The sequence below is a fragment of the Salminus brasiliensis genome, chromosome 16, assembly GCF_030463535.1.
Source record: "Salminus brasiliensis chromosome 16, fSalBra1.hap2, whole genome shotgun sequence".
In the NCBI taxonomy this organism is placed as follows: Eukaryota; Metazoa; Chordata; class Actinopteri; order Characiformes; family Bryconidae; genus Salminus; species Salminus brasiliensis.
In genome coordinates, this window is record NC_132893.1 from 16,174,592 (window position 1) to 16,200,135 (window position 25,544).

The 25,544-nt window shown below is 38.4% G+C and overlaps 1 protein-coding gene across 3 annotated transcripts in view; it reads left to right on the forward strand.

Moving 5' to 3' along the window:
- LOC140536642 (vacuole membrane protein 1-like) overlaps positions 1-24,124 on the forward strand; it is a 60,552-nt gene extending 36,428 nt beyond the window's left edge. For 2 of the 3 annotated variants that reach the window (XM_072658563.1, XM_072658564.1), the window contains 5 exons: positions 260-340; positions 651-767; positions 2,985-3,046; positions 20,067-20,166; positions 21,157-24,124. In XM_072658563.1, coding sequence (XP_072514664.1) covers positions 260-340; positions 651-767; positions 2,985-3,046; positions 20,067-20,166; positions 21,157-21,300 — 504 coding nt within the window. In that variant the 3' untranslated portion in view covers positions 21,301-24,124. The remainder of the gene's footprint in view (positions 1-259; positions 341-650; positions 768-2,984; positions 3,047-20,066; positions 20,167-21,156) is intronic. The other variant, XM_072658565.1, reaches the window with a different exon arrangement.
- Positions 24,125-25,544: the final 1,420 nt, after the last annotated feature.

A 25,544-nucleotide genomic window follows, 5' to 3' on the forward strand; every position in this document is an offset into this window, starting at 1 on the left:
AATTTCTTTAAAATTGCAGTTTGACCTGTGCTGATGCACTGTGTTGCACTACATTTCTTATAAATTACTTATATTATTAAGAAACGAAATATTTACTTTATTCTTTATTTTATTAGTTTGTGATTTGTTTTCTGTTTTGATTGATTTAATGAACATGTTATCATTTGTATCCTTTTATGGTTACCTTACTGATTAGTACATTATTTCAGGATAGCAAACTGTCTTTCTAAACACTTATTTTTTTCTATTTTCTCTCCAGGATTTTACAAGCCGAGCAAAACTTGCAGTGCAGAAAATGGTCCAGAAAGTTGGATTTTTTGGGATACTTGCATGTGCTTCTGTAAGTTCTTGTTTTAAATCGGTCTTATCAATACATAAAACATGTCATTTAATTTTTAATTTATTTAAACAAAAATGTTGTAAGTGGTTCAGCTTTAGATTTTCAAATTGGCTCATTTAAAGCTGTAGTCTTTTTTACTCTTTGTCTCCTGAATGAAGTAAGTCAATGCTCATTAGTTTCTACAATGCCAAGCTTTTGTAACTACTTTGATATTGCTCATGCTGTAAAATATCATTCATTTCAAATGTCATAGTTCCAGCGTAATATAATATATACAACCTATATTCTGCATGTATTTTCTCTGTTCTAGATCCCAAATCCACTGTTTGACCTTGCAGGGATAACCTGTGGACATTTCCTGGTGCCTTTCTGGTGCTTCTTTGGAGCCACGCTCATTGGAAAAGCAGTGATAAAAATGCACATCCAGGTGAGCTTACAGGGGGAGGCAGTAGATGTCTTTCTAGACATTTAAGCTTTCTTTGAATTACAGCGCATTACATTGAAATGTTTTTAACTACATTTTTGAAAACATGGCATCTGCACTTTGTATAGGTTTAGCAACATTAGTATGTGAGCAAAGCCATTCAGACCCAACTGTATGTAAGTCATTATAAGAGGCAGCCATTTTGTGTTTTATTGCCCTCCATTTTGTGAATATTGCAGCTGTGCTGCTCTCCACAGGCAACACACTTCAGTGCTGGCAGCAGAGTCAGATGTTTAGAGTTAGGATAAAAAGCACAGGAATGTGCTGAACAGGTTATTGAATAGAGTTTACTTTAATCTGTGCAAAGCTTAAAATAAGTCATGAGTCTGTGGCGGGGGGTAGAAGATATGTGTTCTTTTTGAACAAAAATACTTTTGGTATTTAAATTTTCAATATTGTCATTACTGTATATTGCTGTTTTTTTATTTTAACATGCCTGCCTCATAAAATGTCTCTATAAAAGATACCTTTAGCCCCTGCACCCCCCCTCCCGACACTCATTTAGCTGCTCACACACCTCAGCACCTATTTTCTCATTCTTACTCACCATTTCTTTCCCTCTGATTCTATATAAGTGTACAGAGCATACCGAATGTAGACACTTTGCTTGCATGTGGGTGTTGGGTTTTCATCTGGCTTTCTCTATGCCTGAACAGTCTACGAGTAAAACATGTAGCTCAGGTGAATTGAGATATATGATACTGTATGTTCCCATAAACCCAGCGCACTAGTCTCTTCAGTGAAGTCTTACATTTCACTCTTATTCTGCTGTTTAAAGCACTTGGGCTGCTTTGGTCGACATCAATCAACAAAACTTTGTCATTTTACAACTATTTCTAGCAGTGTGTAATAAATAATAATAAATAAATAATAATGTTATAAATGTCATGCACAGAATAATGATTTATTTAGTTAAAAGTATAGTTTTTAATATTCCTACGTACTGAATTTTAAAAATTAATTCAATAATGTTACTTAAGTCTGAAAATTCAGCTGTATAAGGTAACCAATTTGACCAAATTGAGTTCAAACAATAAGCGTGTAGATAATCAACCTTTAAATTGGCTCAAACATTTCATTTAATTTTTGTATGGGTTTTCAATGTTTTTGTTCTGTAATCAGAAAAATACACCATTTACAGTAAGTGTAAATACTTGTAATCACATTGTACATGTACATTGTAATCAGATTTACATATTTTTCCTACTGTTTTTTTTATTTCTGACCAGAAGGATATTGTTTATTTTTTAAATTGGATTCGATCATTTGAATTTGTGGCCTGTATTTAACAGCATACACAACATCCCAGCATTTATTACTTTATTTGTAAACACATCCCAAGTTTTTTTCCCCAGCTGGGTGTGTAGGTAAACCCAGACACCATCCATTACAGAGCATGTTTACTTGACTGTGTCACGGCTGCTTGTTTTTGTCCATTGTAAGGGAAACCTTATGGAAGAGAAAAACAGTCTTTAGTAATTAGTGATTTTTAGACTGATTGAGGTGCCCTAGTCAGCCCCCCCATCCTGCCTTTTATCTTGACTGGCCTGGGTCCATGAGTCACCAGGATCTAGACTGGACAGGAACCATCACTGATCTGAGTTTACTTGTAGTCTGGATCTAAAAGTGCTGGGGGTAGAAGACAAAAGATGACACATCTGCTTGTCTCTCCAGGGCAGGCCCCCAGCTCCAGTTTTTCGTCCATCTTTCCTCTTGTTTTCTCTCATGTACTAGATTACTCCCTTTGTTTTTTCTTCCACCTCATGTTGTTTTTGTATCAACTGTGACCTATGACCCTGTCTGGGCTCATGTCATCTGAAGGTTGTTCAGAGACTGTTCTGTCTGGGTTGCTGATGTGTCATTGCTCTAAGAGTCTCCCACCACAAAGGCCTCTTTCTGCTGACCAAAGATGTTTGTTGGAGGACCTGTAAAGTGGGGGTGAGGGTGGGTTAATGATGAAGCCATGAGCATGTCATGCAGACCCACTCCCTTATGAACATTTGGTGAATTATATTACTGATTGCGAGACTTTGTCCCTCATTCTTCTCTTCCTCTCTCTCTCTCTCTCTCTCTCTCTCTCTCTCTCTCTCTCTCTCTCTCTCTCTCTTTCTCTCTGTCTTTCTCTCCCTCTCTGTCTGTCTGTCTGTCATTCTCCCTTAGAAACTTTTTGTGATCATTACCTTCAGCAAGCACATAGTGGAGCAGATGGTGTCTCTCATAGGGTGAGTAATTCAAGCCAGTGACTTATATTAGGGGGGCCCATGAACAAATGGAAAGGAGTGTGTATGTGTGTGTGGTTTCTGTGTGACAGGGTGGGTGGGTAAAACACCATGATGTATAGCAGAGGAGGAAAGGGTTAAATGGAAAAGTGAAGGATGGACAAGAGTCATATGTACCACTGAGCCCTCTTTGTTCTTTTTTTGGGCCTTAACTTGGGAAAACCCTTTACTTTTCTTCAGACATACGCCTTCTCTCATAGGTTTTACACCAAAAGTCTGACTTGAAATGAATCTAACAACCTCTAACGGTATTATTTGTAGGTTGCCAGACAGTATGTTCAGATATGAACCTCAAGTGCTCTGCTAAACCCCTTAACAGACTAATTAGTCTGAACGTTTTAGGTAGGGGACGCTTAAGAGTATCCAGCTTCAGGACATGTTCACCGTTGAATTTAATGGGAGAACTTTTCTCAAACAAGGGCTATACATATGTTCTTCTTTATTGTTTGTCATCTCAATTTCATTGCATTTGATTATCTCAAATCCTGAACTATGGATTGATTTGGCCCTTTACTGGCATCTAAATCAAGGTTTACTTTTGGATTTTTTTGTAGGCTGCAGACAGTGAGGATATTAAAGGCTGTGACGTAGCCAGTTTGATGGCTACACATCTGACAGTGTCTCTGTCACAGCCCTGTGGCCTGTGGGCCCTCTAATCTTAACATATCACACCCACCCGGCCTTCATGCTGTCTCATATAAAGACCCCATAGTGGTTCCGTGGTCTAGTGGATGGGATGACTGGATAAGATACACTGTGTGTGTGTGTGTGTGTGTGTGTTCTTTCACGGGCGCATGTGGGAGAATATTTGCAGGAGTGACGGGTAGTGAGGCTACAGTTAGTGTTCTCTCATTGCTTTTAGGGAGCTTAATTCCGCATTCTACACCTGTATTGGTATTTGCCTTGTTTTATTGATGACCCTGTGGTATTTGTGACTGTAAATATGTACCTGTTGGTTTTATGATTCTGTGGTCTTAGATTGATCTCCAAATATGAGAGCGCCTCTGAAGTATTGTTTTTAACGTTATTCAAAGAACTATCACTATTCTGTTATTGTATGAAATCTAAACATATCCTGCACATACAATACTGTGCTCATTTCTTAAGCACCTGTGAAAAGTAGGATTCTAAAACTCCTCATCTGGGCAGTAGGTGTTTTATTTACTCAGAAAACGCTACAATGACAGTAAATCCAGATAAAATGAATAAAAAGTAGTGGTTATATATTTGTCACTGTATTTATTTAAAAAATATCAAAGCTCTCCTCATGGGAGTCAAGTATTATTTATAGTTATCATCCAGTATATACATGTAATAAATGCTTTACGATGTTAAATAAGGTGAGCTGGTGATGGAATTGAACAAAAGCTCACAAGATACTTTCTTCTAAAAGAGAAATTCTTGCTTTTTAATGTTTTTATATTTACCTGCATATATATAGTAATGTGATCCTGTATTTACACAAGCAAAAACATCCTTATTGTTGAGATAACTGGTTTTAAAGAAATGTGCTTAGGTGCCTAAAACACACAGCACAGTGCTGTATATACTACTGCGCAAAGGTCTTCAATCTGGTCAGTGAGTGTGTGTTTACCTGTAAAAACTGTATTACACTAGAGTAACACATTATCAAAAAACTGTGATTTTTTTTTTTGTAGAAGTACAGTTGGTTTATTATTGATTCGCCAAACCAGGTATTAGATGAAAACAGCAAATAATAATAAGCTTTTTTAAGAACAGGCCTGAAAACACATTAGACACATTAAACACACTGACATGCATAGTCACAACATATTGTATTACTGTGTAATTTATTGAAATATCATGATAAAATCTCACTTCCAGGACAGAAACAAGTGTTTCTGGAAACTTTGTAACTTATAGGCTTTACAGGAATTTTTCTTGACGTCTGCTTCTGAATGGTTGATTAGTTCAACTCTGTACTGATTCAAATGCAGCTTAAATTCAGCTGACCTTGAATTCAGCTTGTCAGCTGACCTTTGTTTTTGAAAGCAGTGACATTTACATTTACATTTATGGCATTTAGCAGACGCTCTTATCCAGAGCGACTTACAAAGTGCTTTGCTATTTACCCAAGAAAAACCTTAGCTAGTTAGAATAGACCAATAATTCAAAGGATACCTCTAAGCTTAGACATTACTAAACACAAGACAATAAGGTGACCATAGTACTCTAATCGTCCAAGTACTCTCTGAAGAGGTGGGTCTTCAGTCTGCGTTTGAAGACAGCGAGCGACTCGGCCGTTCGGACACCCAGGGGAAGCTCGTTCCACCACTTTGGTGCCAGGACAGAAAAAAGCCTGGACGCTTGTCTTCCGCGGATTTTGAGGGATGGCGGGTCGAGCCGAGCCGTACTTAAAGCTCGAAGGGCTCTAGGTGCAGATCGGCTTTTGACCATTGCCATCAAGTATGGAGGGGCTGGTCCGTTCTTGGCTTTGTAGGCCAGCGTCAGGGTTTTGAATCTGATGCGGGCAGCTACAGGACGCCAGTGAAGAGAACACAGCAGTGGAGTGACATGGCTGATGACAATGACAAACTCTGTAGGTTGTCTGATACCTGGCCCCACTTACTTATGTTCTACAGCTGATGGTATAGAACTGTAGTGCCACACTACAATGTGGTGTAGTACAGTGATGTCCACAAACACCTGTCTCCAGGGAGAGCCCCCATCCCTCCATTCCGAATGTCAATAGGCCAGCCACTGCTGAAATCTCAGACAGAGATTGCATCAGCTCCCTACTCCATCACGAGTGTTTTTCTTTTCTCTCACTTTCAAGAATGCTGATGCTGTAGGGAATTTTTACAAATCTGTTTCCAATGAAAAAAAGTGTCTGTTTTCCTCACAGTTTGTCCAAATGCTTATGACTAAGTTGAGGAGGTCAGCAGATTAGTTATTTATGATTTTGTTTTCCACGTATGTGCTGTGCAGCAGGACTAGTGAGTGTGTTAAGTGGATTGAGAACAATCAATTGAGGGTTGGGGGTGTGGATGAAAGCTTGCATGTTCTAATGTGTCTCCCACTATCTGTTATAACTAATAGCATCTTGTTTGTCTTGACACAAAGCATAAATCTATCTTGTAGGAAACTGAAGCTCTGAGAGTGTGCATTTGCATTTAAAGGCACTTGGTCTATGTTATAGATATTGTTGCCTTATGTTGCAACTAATTTGTGTGTGTGAGAGAGAGATAAATATCAGTGTGTTTGTGGAGGATCCTCCTATTAGATATGTGTCTATGTGTGAGTGTGTATGAGCACGTATATGTGTGTTCATAGATGGCAAGATAAAGTTAGTGAAACTGACTCGTTGAGAACTCAGCACCTCTCTGAACCACAAGCACAACTACAGGCGCGTTTCTAATGAATGACAAGTTTCTCTCAGAAACCCTGTTTTTGCAGTGGTCTTTTTCTTAGTAATGTCCTCTTATAGATCCATGTTTCCTTCACAGCACACCCTGCTATGCTATTACTATACTTACAAAAGGGCTTATAGTTTTTATTTTTTTCATGATTTTTACCATGAACTCGTTAATATTACTTAGGTCACGTTTAAATTTATGCTGTTTTTGTCACCCCAACAAAATGCTCCAGCAATAAATGTGTTTATTTAAACATTTGTCATTGACCAGGGGACATGGCACAGTATAGTTTTCCTGTAGAGTAGGCTAAGGTATACTGTGCTTTATGACTTAAACCTTACCATTCAGGGGTTTATAGCCTTTTCTGCAGCTACCTTTTCCTGTTCATTTTTATGGTCATCCACACCCAAGGATCCACGGTAGGAGTGGTGGATCATTATTCGGGCTGCTTGGTGTGCTGTTAATATTGTTTAGGTAGGGATATCACAGCTTTGCCTTTTTTTTTTTTTTACCTTACTGCACTTTTGAGTTCATTCCATCCATATATGAGATCATGCTGGATTGTATCACTTTTACCATAAAGAGATTCTGTATACTTGTCATTGAATAAACCAGTATTATAATTTTTACAGCATCTATGGTTTTATGCAGTGGCTTATTTGCATAACAAAAATTTAACTGTAACAACTGTAAACTGTAAACAACTGAAATTGTTTTATAGCACTACTTTTGTCTCTAAAGCTCAACTGTCTGATACAAAGCAAAGTTTCTTTTGCATTTAAAATTTGAGATAAAACATGTACATTTGGCATATGGTGTTTCACTCACAACAATATAATAGTTAGATAGTGAGAAAGATAGTGAGATCTTATGATAAATATAATTTACCATAAAGGGATTTAAAGTACATTTAATTGAAAATCCAATTTCATATATCATCCATGGTTTTTATACAGTGGCTTATTACAAACCACAAAAACTGTTACTGTACTGTCGTTACATTGAAGTTGAAGTTGAAGCACCAAAGATTTCTGAATGTGAGCAATACTGTGTCAGCAATAAAAGCCTGTAGTCACTGACGCGATAAAAGTTCTCTTACATACAAGTACTCTTCACTGTGTGTTGGTGCCGTGGTGTTTGAACATATTACTCACAAGGAAGTCAAATGAGACAAAAGCAATTGCAATTGACATGATGCATTTTTATATGTATAGTAGATTTATTATATTTTATCATATTTTTAGTTTTGTGCAACAACTGTTTTGGTCTTTTAGTCAGAGGCAGAATCAGTATAAATTACAATTATTAAACTGGAAAAATAACTTTTATTCATTTACATTTGACTGCTCAAGCGATACATTTCAGTGATGGTCTAGTCTCTTAGCCAGGCTTTATGCACAGTATATGTAAAAATATCCTTTATATATTGTCTGTAATCTCTTATTTGGTGATTTGAATAGTACAGTGACAGACATTTTGTTTGAGTGCTTCTGTTTCAAATAGAAAGTAAAGTTCTATATTTTCCATTTCTCTTTTTCTCCAAATAGAAAAATGTGGTTTCATTGTCATATGACACGGCTGCACATTAATTTAAGCTTGTGCTTTTGAAGTGCCCAAGGGCTTACCCACCGTGTGCGTGCTTCACAATACAAAAAGGGTTTTCTTTTGCTTTTACATTTTTCTTTTAAAGTAAAGCTTAGAAATATCACTTACAGTGTTTCATCCACTACAAAAGTCATGCAGTGTAAAAAGTATATATATTTATATATTTTTCCAACTTTCACTAGTTTACTAGTTATATTTCACATTAAGTATAAGAAATATTAGTAATTTAGTAACATTTTCAAAAAAAATATTTAAAGCCCCCCAATGAGCATTGCTTTTATTATAAATGAAAATTGCATTTTGACCATGTTATGAACTAATCATTGTACAATTTCTGGTACTTAACATGATGTGAATATTGTAAAACAGATAGGGACTGTGGGGAAATCTATTAAAAAAAGCTAAATTAAAATGAGTAAAACCGTGAATAGCCTGAAAGAGAAGTAGAGTCGTTTTAGTAAATTGTAATTCCCCAGAGTATCACTAGTATCAGTCATTTAAACAAGCAGCGGTAAAGTCACATCTAAGCGAGTAGTCAGATGAAATCATTGTCTTACGACTGTTTATTTCTATTTTTTGATAGTGAGAATTTATACCAGTGAAAGAAGTTTTACATAGCGCGGCTAAGAAATTTTAAACTGCAACGTGTGTGTGTGTGAGTGACAGTGACATTTTTAAAATGTTATAATCTTATAAAAACACACAAAATAGAAGCCATGCACTGAAATTAGATAATGACTTGACCATTGATATGTGCTTTTTATATATATTTTGCCCTGAGGCCTTTGTTAAGATTTTAAAATAACAACATTTAGAGATTAAATGCATATTGTTTTTGAAGGTATTTTGAAAAACAATATTCCTGCAAATTATTTCTGGTGCCAGTAAGTTGCTGTTAAAATTGATTAGATAAAAGAATTTGAGCAGATTTGAATGGCAACCCAGGTGAGCCATAATAAACTTTATTTGCATACATTGTGCCTGCAAACCATTGTAAAGATGTGTTTGTGTGTTTGTTCTCTCTACAGAGCCTCTTCAGAGAGATTATCTGTGATTGGCTGCAGACTAATGCTTAAGAGTGCACCAGACTTCCCTGTTGCCGCTTATCTTAAAATGATCTGATATTTTGCGTCTGTTTTAATCTAGTTCCCTATTTTCCTCCCTAACCTTCAGTAGTGCTGAGACCTCCTGTGCCAGTGCTCTCAGGGGAGGAAAGGAAAAAAATGTGAAAACAGATGATTACTGGAAGCACTTCCTTGCTCTATCGCTGGGAATTAGTCTCAAACCATGCATGATTTGACATTACTGTAGTCCTTCGTCTGGCAGCCTTTGATCTCCTGTTTAGGAGCGCTTGTTCGTTAGAGGTAGAGGTCGGCTCTTTTTCCTGTCTCATATGATGACTATTGATTATCATAATGAAAGGATTTGACTCATGTGGAAGCTGGGCCCGAATGAGATGTTTGAACCATTTCTTTCTTCTGGGGTGGGCCTGCTCTCCTGTTGAACTGATTTGTGTGTGTCCATGCAAAGGGTGTTGCTGTGTCTGTGTTCAGTGTTTTGGCATGCCTGCTTGTGTATTTGTACGTGTCTGTATCTGTGTGTGTTGTTTTTGGAGTGTGTGTGGGTGGTTGCAAGCATATAAATGTTTGTGCGTGTGTACATACGTTGACCAGTCATACTGAAACATCCTCATTACTTACATCAGATAACAGCAACTACCAAAAACACTCTTTGAATATCATTGATTGGAACTGTTTAACTTTTAAGTATTTCTGCTAGGTTGTTCGAATAGTTCCTGTTCATGTCAAGTACCCTGCATACTGCACCATACTAGGCTGGCTTGTATTGATAATCATTGGCTCATTGCATGGGCTTAGATTACTGCCCCAGAGCTATTTTGTAAATGTGAATGGCACAGCAACTGTAGAGAGGAACACACATGTGGTAAAGGCCGTATTTCCATTTGACAAGCCCCCCATGCTGTCCAAAGGGCCACCTTTAAGAACACTGAATTATCACATTATCAGAACAAAACAAATGCAGATGACCCTCTCTGGCTTTCTGAGAGGACATTCCCCGAATAGAAGGGGAATGGGAGGGGGGGGGGAGGCAAGAGACAGGAAAGACCCTTTGGAATGAATGACAGTGACAGGCGAGGATGGCATGCAGAGGTAATCCGACAAAACATGACTGACTGAAAGGAGGAAGAGGACGGATGGAATACAGGAGAGAAGGATTCTTCAGGGATTATAGGGTGATGGAAACTGCAGTGACTTTTGCATCCAGTGCTAAAATGGATCGACAGAGTCAGGGATTAGTTGGCATACATTTTAAGTCCTTGCGTGTACATGTTTTGCTAGCACAAGAAGGAAATGCATGACAAATGAACTCAGACTGAATAACATTACCAGGCTTCAGAAATTAAATCATTGGGAAGATAACTAATGCGATTGAGTAATGAATGTCCGTTTCTTTGCTGTTCATGCCAAATTTTTAATTGGAAAATGACTAGCTCACTAGTGTTTCTATTCATGGTAGGCTTCACAATAATGCTGATGTTGAATGCAAAAAACGGTAGCGTTACTCATTTGGTCATGCTTTACTGGCATGCCTGACTTTTTGTTACTTTTTTCTGAGAAAGAGGGAATGACGTTGTGTAGTGACCTGAGGAACAGTCATCTAACAAAGAACTGCATTGAGTCTAAATGCTTTACATAAAGCACAATGGTACCTCTCACTCTGACCCAAACATACATACGCAGGTAAAGGATGAGGTGTGACCCAGGTTCCCTCTCTGTTGTGATTGAAGTGTGTTATTTTATTGAAAGCATAATTAATATGGAAGGAAGTGAGAAAATCAGTTAATTGTTCTGAGTTGTGCAGTTGTGGTGAGATTAGATGGATGCTGCTGACAAATCAGCAGATGGACAAATGAGTCGCCTGATAAATAGATGTTTTTTTCTCATGAGGTTGGACAGGGTGACACACAAAGCCATAATCTATTCAGGTTCTTAAGAATAGAGGCTCTGAAGATAATGTCCTTTTGGTTCATGACTCGGCACTTCTGGTGACTTGCCTTCGTGACTCGGCTCTCAGCAGAGATATCTGAAAAACAACTGGCTATCTGATGACTTGATTCAGTGAAGGCAGGTGTTACCAGTAGAAACTGGTAAGCATGCTTTGTGCGGGGCCTTTTTCCAAAGCCTCTTCAGCACTTGGGGCCTGGACGAGTCATTACACACTAGTGTGCATTCACCCAAAATCCCCCCCAAAAAAAGAAGTCTGTTTTTTATGGCCCTCTTTTATGGACCTAGGGACAAAAAAAAGTCAAGTCAAGTCAAATTTATTTGTATAGCGCTTTTTACAACTGTTGTTGTCACAAAGCAGCTATACATAATTAGTAATTAGTAAAAAAAGGGAACGCTCAACTGATAACGTGAAGTGACTAAATATGTATTTTGAAATGTTCTTTTCATAATTTGACATCTGAAATCCAGTGATTTGTCTGAGAGTTGTTTTGAGAGGTCTCAACTAAGACATGGCAGTAGCTCTGCAAAGCTCTATGGGCTAAATTACCAAAGCACACAAAACTGCTTTCCTGGAATACAGAAGATCTGAATGGCTGAGGTGTTTAAGCAGCTGAGACTTTTCCAGTAACTGACAAAGGGGGGAGGTGGAGGGTGTTGGGGACAGAACATTAGCACTATACAGACATTATATGCTATGCAGATTTATATAACTGATCTCTAAATGTCATCCGATGATCTTTTAAATAGGATATTCAATATGTAATAAAAGTGTTTGTTTTTTTCAATGGTGTGCTATACTTTTTTTTCCCAACAATGTTATTTAAAAGCTTTTTGAGATCCATATATAATGAGTTGATGAGGTGGCAGTACACATGATATGTAGATGTGATGGATAGATGGAATAATGGCTAGTGTTCCAAGATATAAGCTGACAAGTGCAGTTAGACAAGAAACACATTAGACATCATAACAGCCACTAAATCTAGATACAGATGTGTGCTGCACAGAAGTGACTGATATGAGCATAAAGTAAGGTGAAAGCACTTGGTATTTATCAGATAGATTATTATTTTTTTGCTAATCATAAATCTGATAGATAAGTAAATAAAAACTCTTGTTTAAACACATTTCTTTAAAACATTATTAAATTGATAGAACAGTTGAAAAGTCTTGAATGAGTTTAAAATGTCTGCCCATTAAAAGCCCACCCAAATAAGGATCCAAATAGAGTCATTTCATTTCAGTAAAAAATATTATCTTATAGTCAATACATAAACAACAGGAACACATTTTATGTAAACTTGAAGCCATGTTAATTTTAAAGTAAGTTTAACATTACAGTTAGACTAGAGAGTAAAAAAATGAAAGGCTCTGTGTGTATGTATATATATATATATATATATATATATATATATATATATATACATATATAATGTAGGAATTTTAACTTTAGTCTCTGTGTACACGTTTTACTAAACACTTATAGTGTAACTTTAATTATGATGTAGATCCACCACTTTAAATGACGTTAAGCTGGCCCTGCCTCAAAATTACATATAGTAAAATTAAGGCTTACAAGCTTTACCCTCTACTGTCCAATTCTTAGTCAGAAACAACTCAAAATAAGTCAAAATAGCAATCTTAGCCATCTTATTTCTTGCCCCTTATATTCTGCCCACTTAAAAGGCCATCCAAATATTCTGTCTATAATATATAGTGTTTGCTGTGTCCCTGTACATGAGAAAAGGTCCAAAAGTTAACAAGCTGTTCTTAATGAGTTTCAATTCAAAATCTATATTAAATTTTACACTGTTGTCCTATTTAAGGCTTCCTGTAACACACTGGAACCGACAGTCTAGACACAAACATTCTGGTAACTTTTAACAGAAGTTAGAAAAGTTCTAACTTAACTTCTGACTTTTTTTTCAGAAGATTTTTGTTTCTTTCTTTTTTTATAGCCAGTCTGATTTTTTTTTCTTTTTTTCACTTCAGCATCAATACTGAAGCAGGCACTGCATTTTGATCACTTCAGGTGTATATACTTTGAGGCTTATTAGGGAGTTCCCCCATTCCATGCTAAAATATGTGTGCAATACAACTGGAAGAAACTGAAATGAACTGGAATGATGTTCTAAATATTGTTCATTTAAACAGTTTTTGGAGACAGTTATCACTGTGCAAAGACCAGGCCCTAAGCTTATTATACATGTCTCTTTTTATGATTAATGTAGTGATATTAAATGTAATATTTGTACATAGAATATTTTGTGATTTTAGTCATTTTTAGTAAATGACATTTGTGTTGTTAAACATCTAGTAGATGGTTGTTTTTGAATGAATTGAGTTTCTACAAGGCCTGGTGTCTGGTGCTAAAACTTTCACTCTTTGCTTGTTGGCTAGACAACATCCTGCGCAAAGGTGTGTACGGTTTACCCACAAACCTGCAACTCACTATATTCCTGATCAACTGTACTAGTGCACTGTACCCTGCAAGAAGAATGTGGTTGCAGTGTGCTTAGTTAGCATGTTGGAAACAGTGTTGTACCTCTCTACATATTGTTTTATTGCAACTTGTAATTCCAGCATTGTTGCTAAAAAGTCTCCTATGCTCCTTTTGACTGATTTGTACGCTTTAAGTTTTTTTCATTATTTTTTTTCTTCACACAAACTACTTTAATGTGGTCAGTTAAACAGCTAAAACAGCTCCCTCAAAGCCACCAAGTCTTCCTCTTGCTTTCGCTTGGCCTTTTGCAAGTGTGGACAAGAGAATATGTTTCATATTTATTCGCATTATATGTACAAAGTGTAGTATTACATTATGGTAACCTAAAAAAGCCAGTAAAAAGTTTACAGTAAGTCTTTGTACCCACATAATTTCTTCATTAGCGTAACTTTTTTATAAATCCTGAACCTTTTTTTGCTTTTATGAATGGCCATCCTACATTTATTTCTGACTGAGTGTATGTGTGTGTGCGCCTGTGTGTGTGCGCCTGTGTGTGTGCGCCTGTGTGTGTGCCTATGTGTGCCTGTGTCTGTGTGTATGTGCCTGTGTGTGTGCGCATGTATGTGCCTGTATGTGTCTATGTATGTGTGCCTGTATATGTCTGTATATATGTGTGTGTGTGTGTGTGTGTGTGTGTGTGTGTGTGTGTGTGTGTGTGTGTGTGTGTGTGTCAGGGTCAGAGAGACACAAACGTCTCTCAGTTTCACTCACTTTCACTTCTGAAAAATTACTGAATTGAATACAGCTCACTGCTGTATCTTTGTAAGAATTGGATCTCTTTGTGCTGCAGAGTGTCTCAAATGGACTGATGTCGTAAGATGTGTCCTTTACTAGTAGAAAAACTGCCAGAATAGGAACCGGTTAGGGATCAAGCAGTAAGGGCAGCTGGGGTCACATTCACATCCTCTGAAATTAAAATTACACTTTAAATTGACACACATAAATATTTATACATATATATTTATATTTTTTTTAATGGTTATCCATGGCACTCCAGTGTGAATTATGAGTGCCAGTCGATTTTACACATCAGTATATGTCAGTGTCAAAGCTTCATCCATATAGTAGGCTGTGTAGAATAACTCTACATTTAGCAGAGTGAGTGTCCACACAATCTGTGCTATAGAACCTTGCATAGACTGCCCCAGTGGACGGTTTTGCATCCTGCTGGGGTGCCGAATGGGCGAGCGGATCGATATGGGCAGGAAAGGAAGGGCACCACAGGATGGACATTGGCGTCAGCAGCAGCTCACTCTATCACTTCCTCTCAGACACACACACACACACACACACACCTCTCCCTTGTCTCCCAGTCGAGCAAGGTGCAGCTCTGCCTGGTCCACGTACCCGCCCCAGCCCTGTCTGGAGCTGTGGTGACTCGTACGGAGTACGTTCTGCCCAGAGCTGTGCTTATGCGCATCCAAGACTCAATTTTGGGGTTAATCATGCCCTGTTTAATGGAGTTTTTGGAAAAGATTTGTCTCGTTTTTTGGAGATGGCATGTGTTAATCACGGGATATGTTTATGGTGATTGGTTCCTTTTTATGTCTGCCAGAGCTCACCTTCAATGAGGCTTTTTATACCTAGAGAATTAGTGGGAGCGAGGTTGGATTTATTCTTGTTTATTCTGCGGTGTTAGAACTTGATGGCTTGAGCTTTATGACAATGCTGCATTGTGCTGCACATGTTGTCAGTGTTGAACCAAAAAAAACACAGTGCCATGAGCTGAAACATTACACACTTTATAAGAGTGCAATAAGGGGCTGATGTGTGTGTGTGTGTGTGTGTGTGTGTGTGTGTGTGTTTGTGTGTGCGTGTGTGCGTACTAATAGACCACAAACCTTTTCACTGTGGAAAATCCAGATCTATCCTATTCTATCCTGATTCTATTGTTTATTTAAGCTGAGCTTCTTTAAGACTGATTGGTTTAACAGTGTGCCAGTTTGATTTTAACCACCATCATAGAATCACTGTGTCGTCTTGCTGGCAAAATAATGAAGTGCTGTAAAACATTAACATGCCTTATTTGGTAGATGTGCCCCACCTATCAAAAAAGCATTCTGTAGTGCGTATGTGTGTGAGTGTGAAGGAGTCAGGGTCAGTGAAGCGATATCTGTTTGGCGTGCATTTTGGAAGTTGCTGAAGTATCGGTCGGCTATAATTAGTGTAGGTTTTTCCCTGTGTGTGGTGACCCATGAGGGCAGAGATCACTTCTCCCGCTCTCGCAGCTCCATGCTGATAAGACTTTTCCAAAATAGGAATGATCTCATCCTTCTCTTTTTCCTTTCCTCCTCTTTACTCCTTTGTTTAGTCTTTTATTATTTTTTTTATTTATATATTTATTGTTCTTCCTTTATTCACTGTTCAAACAGGCTGGCACAGCTGGTGAAGGAGTGGTTGTGTGTTTTTTTCCATCTTGTGTGTGTATGTTGGTATGTGTATCTGATTAACACCCTGAATTTGGGGATCTCCATTCAGGACAAATCCTCGTGGTTTGCTGATGAGGTCATCAGGAAAGATCCTGGTGTAACATGGATCCTGTTGTAGCTGACACAGAGAGGAACAGAATGGAGGTGAAAGGCCTTGTGTGCCGCCCAAAACGCCTCACTTTAGTTTGCATCTGAATTTACTTCAACATGAAGAGTGGTGTCTCTTGCAAGGACTGGAGTGTTATCAGGAATGCTTTATGCTGAGTCCTTTACAGTACCGTACCACTCCTGCAGTGTAAAATCTCTTGCCACAGTTGCTTTGTGTGTATCTGTGCTAGATTTACCTTTTGTGTGCATGTGCATGTGGGCCCCATTGCTCTTCAAAGACGGTCCTTCTCATCTCAGTGGATGGCTTCAGCGGGGACCTGAGGTCAAAGGTCCCATGTGACTCAAGGCCCATGGAATCTGAAGTTTCAAGGAAACGAATACTGTGTGTGTGTGTGTTGGGGGGGTGTAACTGCTACAGGAAATGATGGCTGGTGAGGACAATTTTTTAGCTCTGCTAAACAAAAAAAGAACAAAGGGTTTATTTCCCTTCAAAATCTTCCATTTTATGTTGGTGGAGCTCAAGGGAAGGCATGAGCAACACCTTAAGGTTGCTCAGGTTCTGCTAATAGATCGCAGAGACCTGCTTGTTTGAGCTTGCCATGGACCACCGTTTACTCACACAACACACAAATCCATTGGAATTTTTTGACAATGACAGAGTGCTGATGTGTTGATTTAGTTGAGTCTGGTGTCACAAAAAGCCTCACGCTATTATTCAGCGTTAGTCAATAGATGGCTAACCTGTTAGAACCATGTCAGCATGTGTAACCTACTGGCTCCGTTGTTCTTTAGACGCATCCAGTCTACTCATATTCTATAATAAGCATATCAACAATAAGCAGTTTTTTTTTCTTGTCTGTATTCACCTTGTTGTTGTTTACTCTTCTGATTCTGTCTTAAGCTGAGCAGGAAGGCCTCTCTCAGGCTGCAGCCTGTATTGGGCCAGGCATTGGAATGGGTAACCTTGTGTTCTCAGTTATGACTGTCAGTATTTATCATCTGCTATCATCCCTTTGAATCACCCCTCTCTTCCCATTACTGAGCTCTCGTGGAATGGTGGCCTTACAAAAAATGGCTACCACCTCTATATCTTCATTCATCTTTATCTTCATCTTGTATAAACCTGAGCATATTACAGTGTACACTGTAATATATATATATATATATATATATATATATATATATATATATATATATATATATATATATATACTCGGTGTACTGTAATATACTGTACAGTGCAAGTGTTTTCTCCTCTGCCAGTATTAAGTTCTTAGTACTGGCAGTAAATCCAGTTATTATTATTTTTTGTCCGATGTGTTAATTAGTTTGACAATGATACACACTTCTCCCTTTAGGCTGTAAATGATGACTAGGCATGATATTTTGATTGTTTTTCTAAATATATTAATACCTGTTAAAAATGGTGTGGATATATTTTTGCATGCATAGTAAATTAGTTTAGTCACTCAGAGTGTAGCACATTTTTACATAAAAGATTTTTTTAATCCAAAAAATCTTTAGGTGTGGTCTATTTGCCATTTATCTAATGTAAATGTAAGCTGTGCAGATATTTAATCAGTTTTGTTTTGGAAGATTTTGTTCCTTATGCCAAATGATTTAAATATTAGGGACCCATGCAGGTTTATAAATTGATAGAAAAAATGTGTTTACCTGAACTTCTACGTGGCAGTATTAAAGTTGATATTTGCTTTGATGTTAATACTGTACATTTATTTTTATTTGTTTGTTAATTTTCAGTTATTTTGTCAGGGATTTTGAAACAAGATTATTTGGACATGCACGTTTTACGTTGGATTACACTGATATCTAAAGCTTTTGTTCTTGCAAATTTCAAATATGACAGTTGTAGTTGCTTACAGTCATTTGTTAGATTAATAAATACAGAGTGTGTAAAAAATATTATGATATTATTATTGTAACTAAATACAGTTAACCTGTGTTATGCATTCAAACTGTAACTTTTGGAAAGTATACTCACTTAGGATGGCAATGACTATTTTATTCTCTTCTACAAAAATAAGATTCTCTTAAAAAATTATGCCCAAAGTTTATCTGGAAATTGTTCAAGTACTCACTTTTATTGCCCCTCATTGTAAAAAGCGCATGAGCTCCATCGTGAACAGAATATGGTCTCATCAAGATTTTTTCCAAGACATTTAACAACACAGAGCTACATTCTAGAAGTTGAAATATGGGATAAGAAAAACAAAAAAAATCCCTACATATGTCAGTTAGTCCAGCATGTGTTACTTTTGTCCAAAAAGATCCTCCGTTCCAGAGAATGTTCCAGAAATACCCTGAAAATCCTTGTTTAATGAAGGAGACAAACATGATGGTAGTCCTCAGGTCTATGGAGCATGTTTCTGATAGCTGGTTTGAGTTTTTCCCAGTGTAATGGCTGACTCGTACGGGTGCTGACTCACTATTGCTCACATCCAGTCCGCCACTTCTCCAGCACAGAGACACTGGTTTAAGTCTTTGTTCTTGTGCGTGGGTATTTTAACCATACCTGTATGCTAATCTCTCTCAAAAAAGCCCTTGAATACATCAGAACTTTAAGAAGAACTTGTAGACCATGACTATGAATGTCTTTTGGGTCTTTCATACTTTTCATTAAATGTATGAAAATCATGTATTATGAAGTTTGATGTATTTTTTTCCTTACTTTTACACATTCACTGTCTGGTTTAACCTTATTGATCTTTTCCTGTTTACTTACATCAGAGGTGTCTGAGACACCTTTGGTGTGAGACACGTTTGGTTAATAATTAAAAGTAATAGGCATCATTATTTCACCCATTGGCCACAAACATGCTTGTACTTTCATCCAGTGAGTGACAAGATGTGCAGCGTCTTTCTTAAAATGTAGAAATGAAAGTTCAAAGAAAATGTTATCTGCTCGACCACACGACACATGACTTCAGGAGGTAAAACAAAGGCTCGAATGTGTCACATTAGCCTGGTGCGAATACAGACGTTCATTTGAAAAAGAAACTGAACAAAGACTGTCTACGCTTTTCACAAGTATTAAAAAGAACTTACTAAAGGTTTTTACTTTGTATTTGTAACATTTTATTGATTGCTAACTCTTGACTTACTCGGGAGGGGCCATGCCATACCAGGGCAATCTCCCTTTTTTTTTTTTTTTCTCTTCCTTGTGTGTGTGTGTGTGTGTGTGTGTGTGTGACAGTGGGGGGTGTGTGGAGGAAAGAAGGAGGGGGGTACTTGGTGGCTAAATCTCGTAAAAGGGTTTTCCTAATATGGGCTGTCTCTCCAAGGGCTCCTCCTCTCCTCTGTAAGTGGGCGGGACGTTGGCCTCTCCTTCAGCCAGTGATGACACAGCTACGACTCACTTCCCCATTAATTGGCTGAAACCAGTTCTTACAGGAACCGCCAGTGATAAATGTGAGAGTTCTCAGAAATCATTCATTTCTTCCTCCTCCTGAGCTGAGGGACACTGCAGGGCAGCGGGGATGCTTCTTTGTGTTCGCGTACCTTGAGGACACCCTCTGTTTTTTTTTTGTTTTTTTCTATATACATATTTTTCCCCTCCTTTTCTGTTTTTTTTTTTTTTCCTTCATCCCTTTTTTCACTGAAATACATAGGATATGTGACTTGAAGTACATATGGTGCTCGTCTGGGTTTTTTTTTTTTTTTGAGAGAGAGAGAGTTTCTATCTGTCTGGACGAAAGGTTTAACAGTGCTTAGCAGTCTCTCTCTCTCTTTCTCTCTCTTTCCCTCTGTCTCTCTCCTTGTCTCTCCTGCTCTCTTTGAGTGTCAGAAGGACGAGCATGGGCAATAATGCAGATCTGTAAAGGACTCTTACTGCCCTTTACAATCGGTGAGTAAAATTTATGTGACCTGCTCCCCCCTACTTCTCTTCAACAGTGCTGTTCCCCTGTTTGGTGCCCCTCTACAGACACCGTTCAAGGAATACCTTGAGACTCAGAGGGCAAAGCTGCATCGCACCGGAGAAACCACACCAGCTGTAAGTATCATCCCAAATCAGTGCGGTTCTGTGTTTTTTTCTTTTCTTTTCCTTTTTCTGTGTTGTTCCCATTCTTCTGTCACCAGCTGAGCCCATATCTTTCAGTCATATCCTGTAGCGTTGTGTGTAGTGTGGTCACTTGTTAAAAGACCACGGCGGTGCAGGTACAGAGCGGGCCGGCGTAGTGCGGCAGCGGGTAGTGCAAATGTTGGTGGGCGGCAAGTTAGGGGCCGACTGTGGGCTGAACGACGGCTCAAACACTGTGGGTTGTTCAGGCTCTGGCTCATGAGGGATGCTGAGTCATGCTCAGCAGTTGGAGCTCCTCTGAGTGAACCGGACACTCCCCCGCGTCACACTACCACTCACCCTCCCCCCCACCCTAGCCTTCTGCAGCCGAACCCTGTTGAACCCGGCGCGGGCTGTCCAAGACGGGAGGGGCCCCGGGGCGGAGGGGGGAGGGAAGGGGGGTGGATGTACTCCCTATTCCTGCCACTGACAGTCTCACACAACTGTGTGTAGAAACAAAGAGACTGCATCTTTCGTCCTTGCTTTTGTATGCCTGCCTGCCTCCTTAGGTAACTGCGGGTCTGTTCTTTGTGATTTTGTTTTATTATTTAAATATGTTTGTCCAGGTTGTGGGTGTTGTGGGAGGGTGGTGGTGGCTGAAGTTGCACAATAGGAGATTACAGCAGTTTCTGGAACAAAGTTCCTTTTTTTTCTTGTAACTTGAACCTCCTGCTGCGACTAGGGAAAAGCACTTGGGTTGTTTAACTGGCAATAAGAGATGATGCCAGTGTGTGTCAGCAGCCCAAACCCAGCTATGAAAAAGTGTGTGAGAGAATAGAGTGAGGTGGGGAAGAAAGAAGGAATGATGAGACTGTTTAAACATGAAATATTCTGTTTTTAATTTGTTTAACACATTAAGAATTATTCTGAAATATCAATTTTCTGACCTGTTCTTTCTTTCTGTGTTCTCTCTCTGATGTGCAGGATGAAAACTGGTTCTCCTCGGTGTTTGAGAAGGTGGTGATCATCATGGTTTGTTTTTTTGTCTGCTCCATCATAAACTCCATGGCTCAAAGCTACGCCAAACGCATGCAACAGCAGAAATACTCAGAGGGCAAATTTAAATGAGGAAACTTGGGGCGAGTGTGTATTTGTGTGTTGAACAAAGAGGAAGAAAATAGGGTGGATATGAGATTTACCACTGATTTCATCTAACTGTTAGCAGATAAGCTCTCTTTAATGGGATTTAACTGTATCTCATATCATAGCACATCTACTGTAATTTTTGTAATTTTACTTAGATGTCTTTAGTGTTATGCAGGTTTATCTACCTATTTTTACCGTTTAGTGCTTTTTTGCCCATTTTTTACAGTTCTGTTTCTATACTAGACTCACAATTGTGCTTCTTATAGAGTTTATTGCATTAAGCAGGGTTCTGGAGCAATACCTTAGATTTAGTGGCCGTGTAGTATGATGAGTCTTTGGCAGGAAGTGGTGACCAGCTTCTTTTTAAAAGAGTCTTTTGATCTTTTAGCAAGCCTTAATCTACTATATGCGTTTCAGAGTACAACATAGAAGGGCATCATGAACTATTTAAGCTTGGATTTATTAGATATGTAAGAGGACCAGAATTTATTATAGTTTTTAAGCTTAAAGGCAGTTTCATAAATGCAGAGTTGCATGTTTATTGAATCTAATTATGAATTGTCTCACAAGAAGGAAGATCTAACTGCACATTTTCTTAAGAATCCCAAATAGTAGGGGTTTGGTGCATATTCTATATTGATAGTCTGTCTTTGATAAGACTCTTAAAAGTTATTGAAAATTTTGAACTGAATTAAGAATTAAGCAAGTAGATAAGTAAGTAAGAAGTAAGTTAAAATCTCCCAGACTGTATAAAGGCTCAGTGAATCATACTGTTGCCTTTGTCTGGAGTCATTGTTTTGTTTCCAGAGGGAGACAGAGAGAGCAAATGAGTCAGACCAGAGCTGTGTAACCAGATGCAATAATATACTGAATCAGATTAAGGTTTGTGTATGTGTGTGTGTTTGCACACACATGTGCGTGGGTGGTTGCCTGCTTGCCGTTCGTGTGTAGTTCCACTTCTCATGTATTCTTTACATCCTCACTGAGGGTTTTCTCTGAAGTACTTCCTGACTACAACAGTGCTCACAGTAATGACTGGCTGATGGCCTGTTGCTGCTTGTGCTGATGGGACTGGCTGATGGTATGTCAGTAATACAGAGAATAGAATTAAAACTAGAAAAAAGCTAATGTCTGTCTCATGAGGTCTTTTGGTATTGAGATTCATCTAATTTAACCCAGTTAATCCCTTTTAAAGATTTGTCTGTAACACTTAAAAATAGCGTTATGTCATTGTTTATTTTTCACGGTCTAAATGGTGAGATTGTATAATATGAAAAAGCCTCATCGACCAGCCTCTGGTCCGTTATTTTTGTCTTTCTTTCTTCATTTTCTTTTAATTGCTTGTGAAATGTTTTTTTCCTTCCTCTGTGCCTTTTTGTAACGCTGCCCTGGTATGCTAGCCTGGACGCTTCAGGCGTATAAAAAATGGAACAGTGTGGAGTTTCTTTGCCGTTACCTTAACTGAACCCTGGGCTGAACTCGATGCACTGTGCTGCTGGCAGAGAGGATGAGAGAGAGAGAGGGAGAGAGGAGAGGGAGAGAGAGGGAGCGGAAGAGACAGGCAGAAGGCTAGACTGAGCTCAGCTAGCACACACACACATACTCACTGCTGAATGGGAATAGCATTTTACACTGCCATGATGGGATTTAAATCATTCTGTTAGAAAATAATCAATGGTCCCCCACCCTACCTCAGCACCACCACCACCACTCTTTGTCCATGGTAAGTGTTCTTCTCTTCTTTTTGTTCTTTTTCGTGTGTGGTTCAGGCATTTCCATCCGTCTCTCCCAGTGTGTCAGATAGCTTATCAGACTGGTGTTGGCTGTTACATTGCATGGCGACAACAGTCTGTAGGCTGTCTGACATTTTGGGCTCTTTCATCCAAATCGCATCCTATAGTCTCCTTGTTGATGTTGGTGTTATTTGTTGGGGTTTTTTTTTGTTGCTGTTGTTGTTTTTTTTGTTTGTTTTGTTTTTAAACACTGCCATTTTTCAATTACTTCTACTGCTGCAGTAGAAGGAGATGTCTTTCGACAGAGCAGTGTGTGGATTCTTTTTCTTTCTCTTTTGCAACAGGTACAATCGTAATGTAAACCGAATGATTGCCATCTTTCATTTTCTACATCTCTGCTCAGACCTGTAGTTCTCTCTTCCTGTTAGAAGAGTGCGTGCGTGCATGTGTCTGTGCGTACATCGGTTTTTACGCATATGCCTGTGCGCGCTTGTGTGTTTCCGGGGCTTGCCTACGTCCACTTACATTTCTGTAGAATCCAGAAAGAACACACCTTATTGCGACACACGCTGTTATGACACAGTTTTGGTGTTTGGAATACTTCCCCCTCCTCTCTGGAACCTTGCCTGTGTTGCTCAACACTTTTTTTTCCTCTCAGAGTCTCATGACTGTGTTCATTTGTTCATCTATTGTTTTTGCCCACAGTTTTTATTTGAACTGAGTTAAAGTCATGGCTTGACCAATTAATGCTTATTCTGCGGCCATTAAAATCCAGGGCCAAGCTGACTTACCTTTTGAGGGATGACTTGTTTTTTTCCACCGACTTGTGATGAAGAGGCTTTTTTTTCTGTGTTGTAAAAACTCTGGAATGGTCTGGTTGGCTTGCAGACTCAGGGAGTATGTTTTCCTTAGTAGTGTTCTGAACATCCTGTTCTTAAGGGGAGCTCCCCTCTTGGCAAATGTTGCTCTTCTGTATGACCACATATGTGTGTGTGTAAGTGTGAGTGTGTGTGCTTATATTAATGTATGAATCTTTATAAAAAAAATTAATAAAATAAAGTTGTTTGAATTTTTTTGGTGTCTCCTGGCTTGTTTTTGCTGCCCGATGGGTCATACCGGCCCTTATTAACAAATGACTAGAATATCCATGTTTATGTTTCCATATGTCAGTATATTTTCCACCACAGACACAAACACACACACACACACACACACACACACATTGAAGAGGTAAAATCAGAATGATCAATGTCCCTTACCTTATTTATCTTAATTTTGTCATCTGATGGTAGTTTAACAGACTTCTTCATGGGGCAGCTTCAATCAGTCAGTTATGATAGCATGTGCAGATCATGTTCTAAGGGTGCTGCCAATGTTCAGCCACTGATGGGCCTCTGCCCTGGAAATAAAGACACTGACACTACTATTGAGTTTACGTTCCAGTTTTTGTCAGGATTATTAATAGTTGAAACTGTTTTAACTGTTATTAATTATATAATACTCATTTTCTCTACCGTGTGTGGAGATGCATAGAAACGTTGAGTGAAAAGGGATTTTGTACATTTTAATTAAACCTTTTATGTCACCTAAAGGAAGGGGAATTTGGTGTGATGCAAATGGGTTAATGATGACTTTTGATAAAATGATTAAATAAATAGAGACAATATTCACATTTAAACATTACCTGGGGATGCTGGATGTCTTGGTTTTTGTGTAGGGTAATATATAATTTCATTTTCAACATAAAGTGCAGAATTAAATGTTTAAAAAAAGGGAAACAGACTTTTATGATTGGTATTGTGACTTAAAGCCAGTCGTATGTCTTACTAGAGCCTTCCAAGCTGTGCTTCGACTGCTTACAATGAAACTATTATGCAAATCTCTCTTGTTCAAACAGGTTTTAGTATTCAAATTTCATTCTGGCATGTTCCGTTCCGTTTTTTTTTTTTTTTCTTTCATTAAAGCTGCACAAATGTGCCAGGTGCCCCGCCTTATATGTGACGAGAGCAGCACTTTTCGTGGTTGACTGGTATTGTAAAATATGCCCTCTCATCACACACAAACATACCATCTACTACCCATAGCTGCAGCACTCCAAAAAGTGGTGCATTTGTTTTAATGTAAAGGTATCTATTTTGCTTGCATTATTTTCCAACAGATTAGTTCAACAGTTTTATAGTACCATTCATATTTAGTGTGTCCAAATATGGTGTTTTAATAAGGAATGTCACTTTTTTGTTTGCTTCATTTTAAACTTTTATTAGATGTTCTAGATTTAGACTGACTGAGCTCTGATTTGTCAGTTTACAGGACTGTTTTGCACTAATGAGCTTCGACTCCAAACACATGGGCTAAGAAGGAGTCTAATTACTTAACGAAAGAACATTGTGAAAGGATTCCACTTATAATGTGAGAATTATAACTGTTAACTTTACTGTGCAAACATTTTCTATATAGTAGTCTCCTGTCATCTGCCTGTTTCTGTTTACTGTG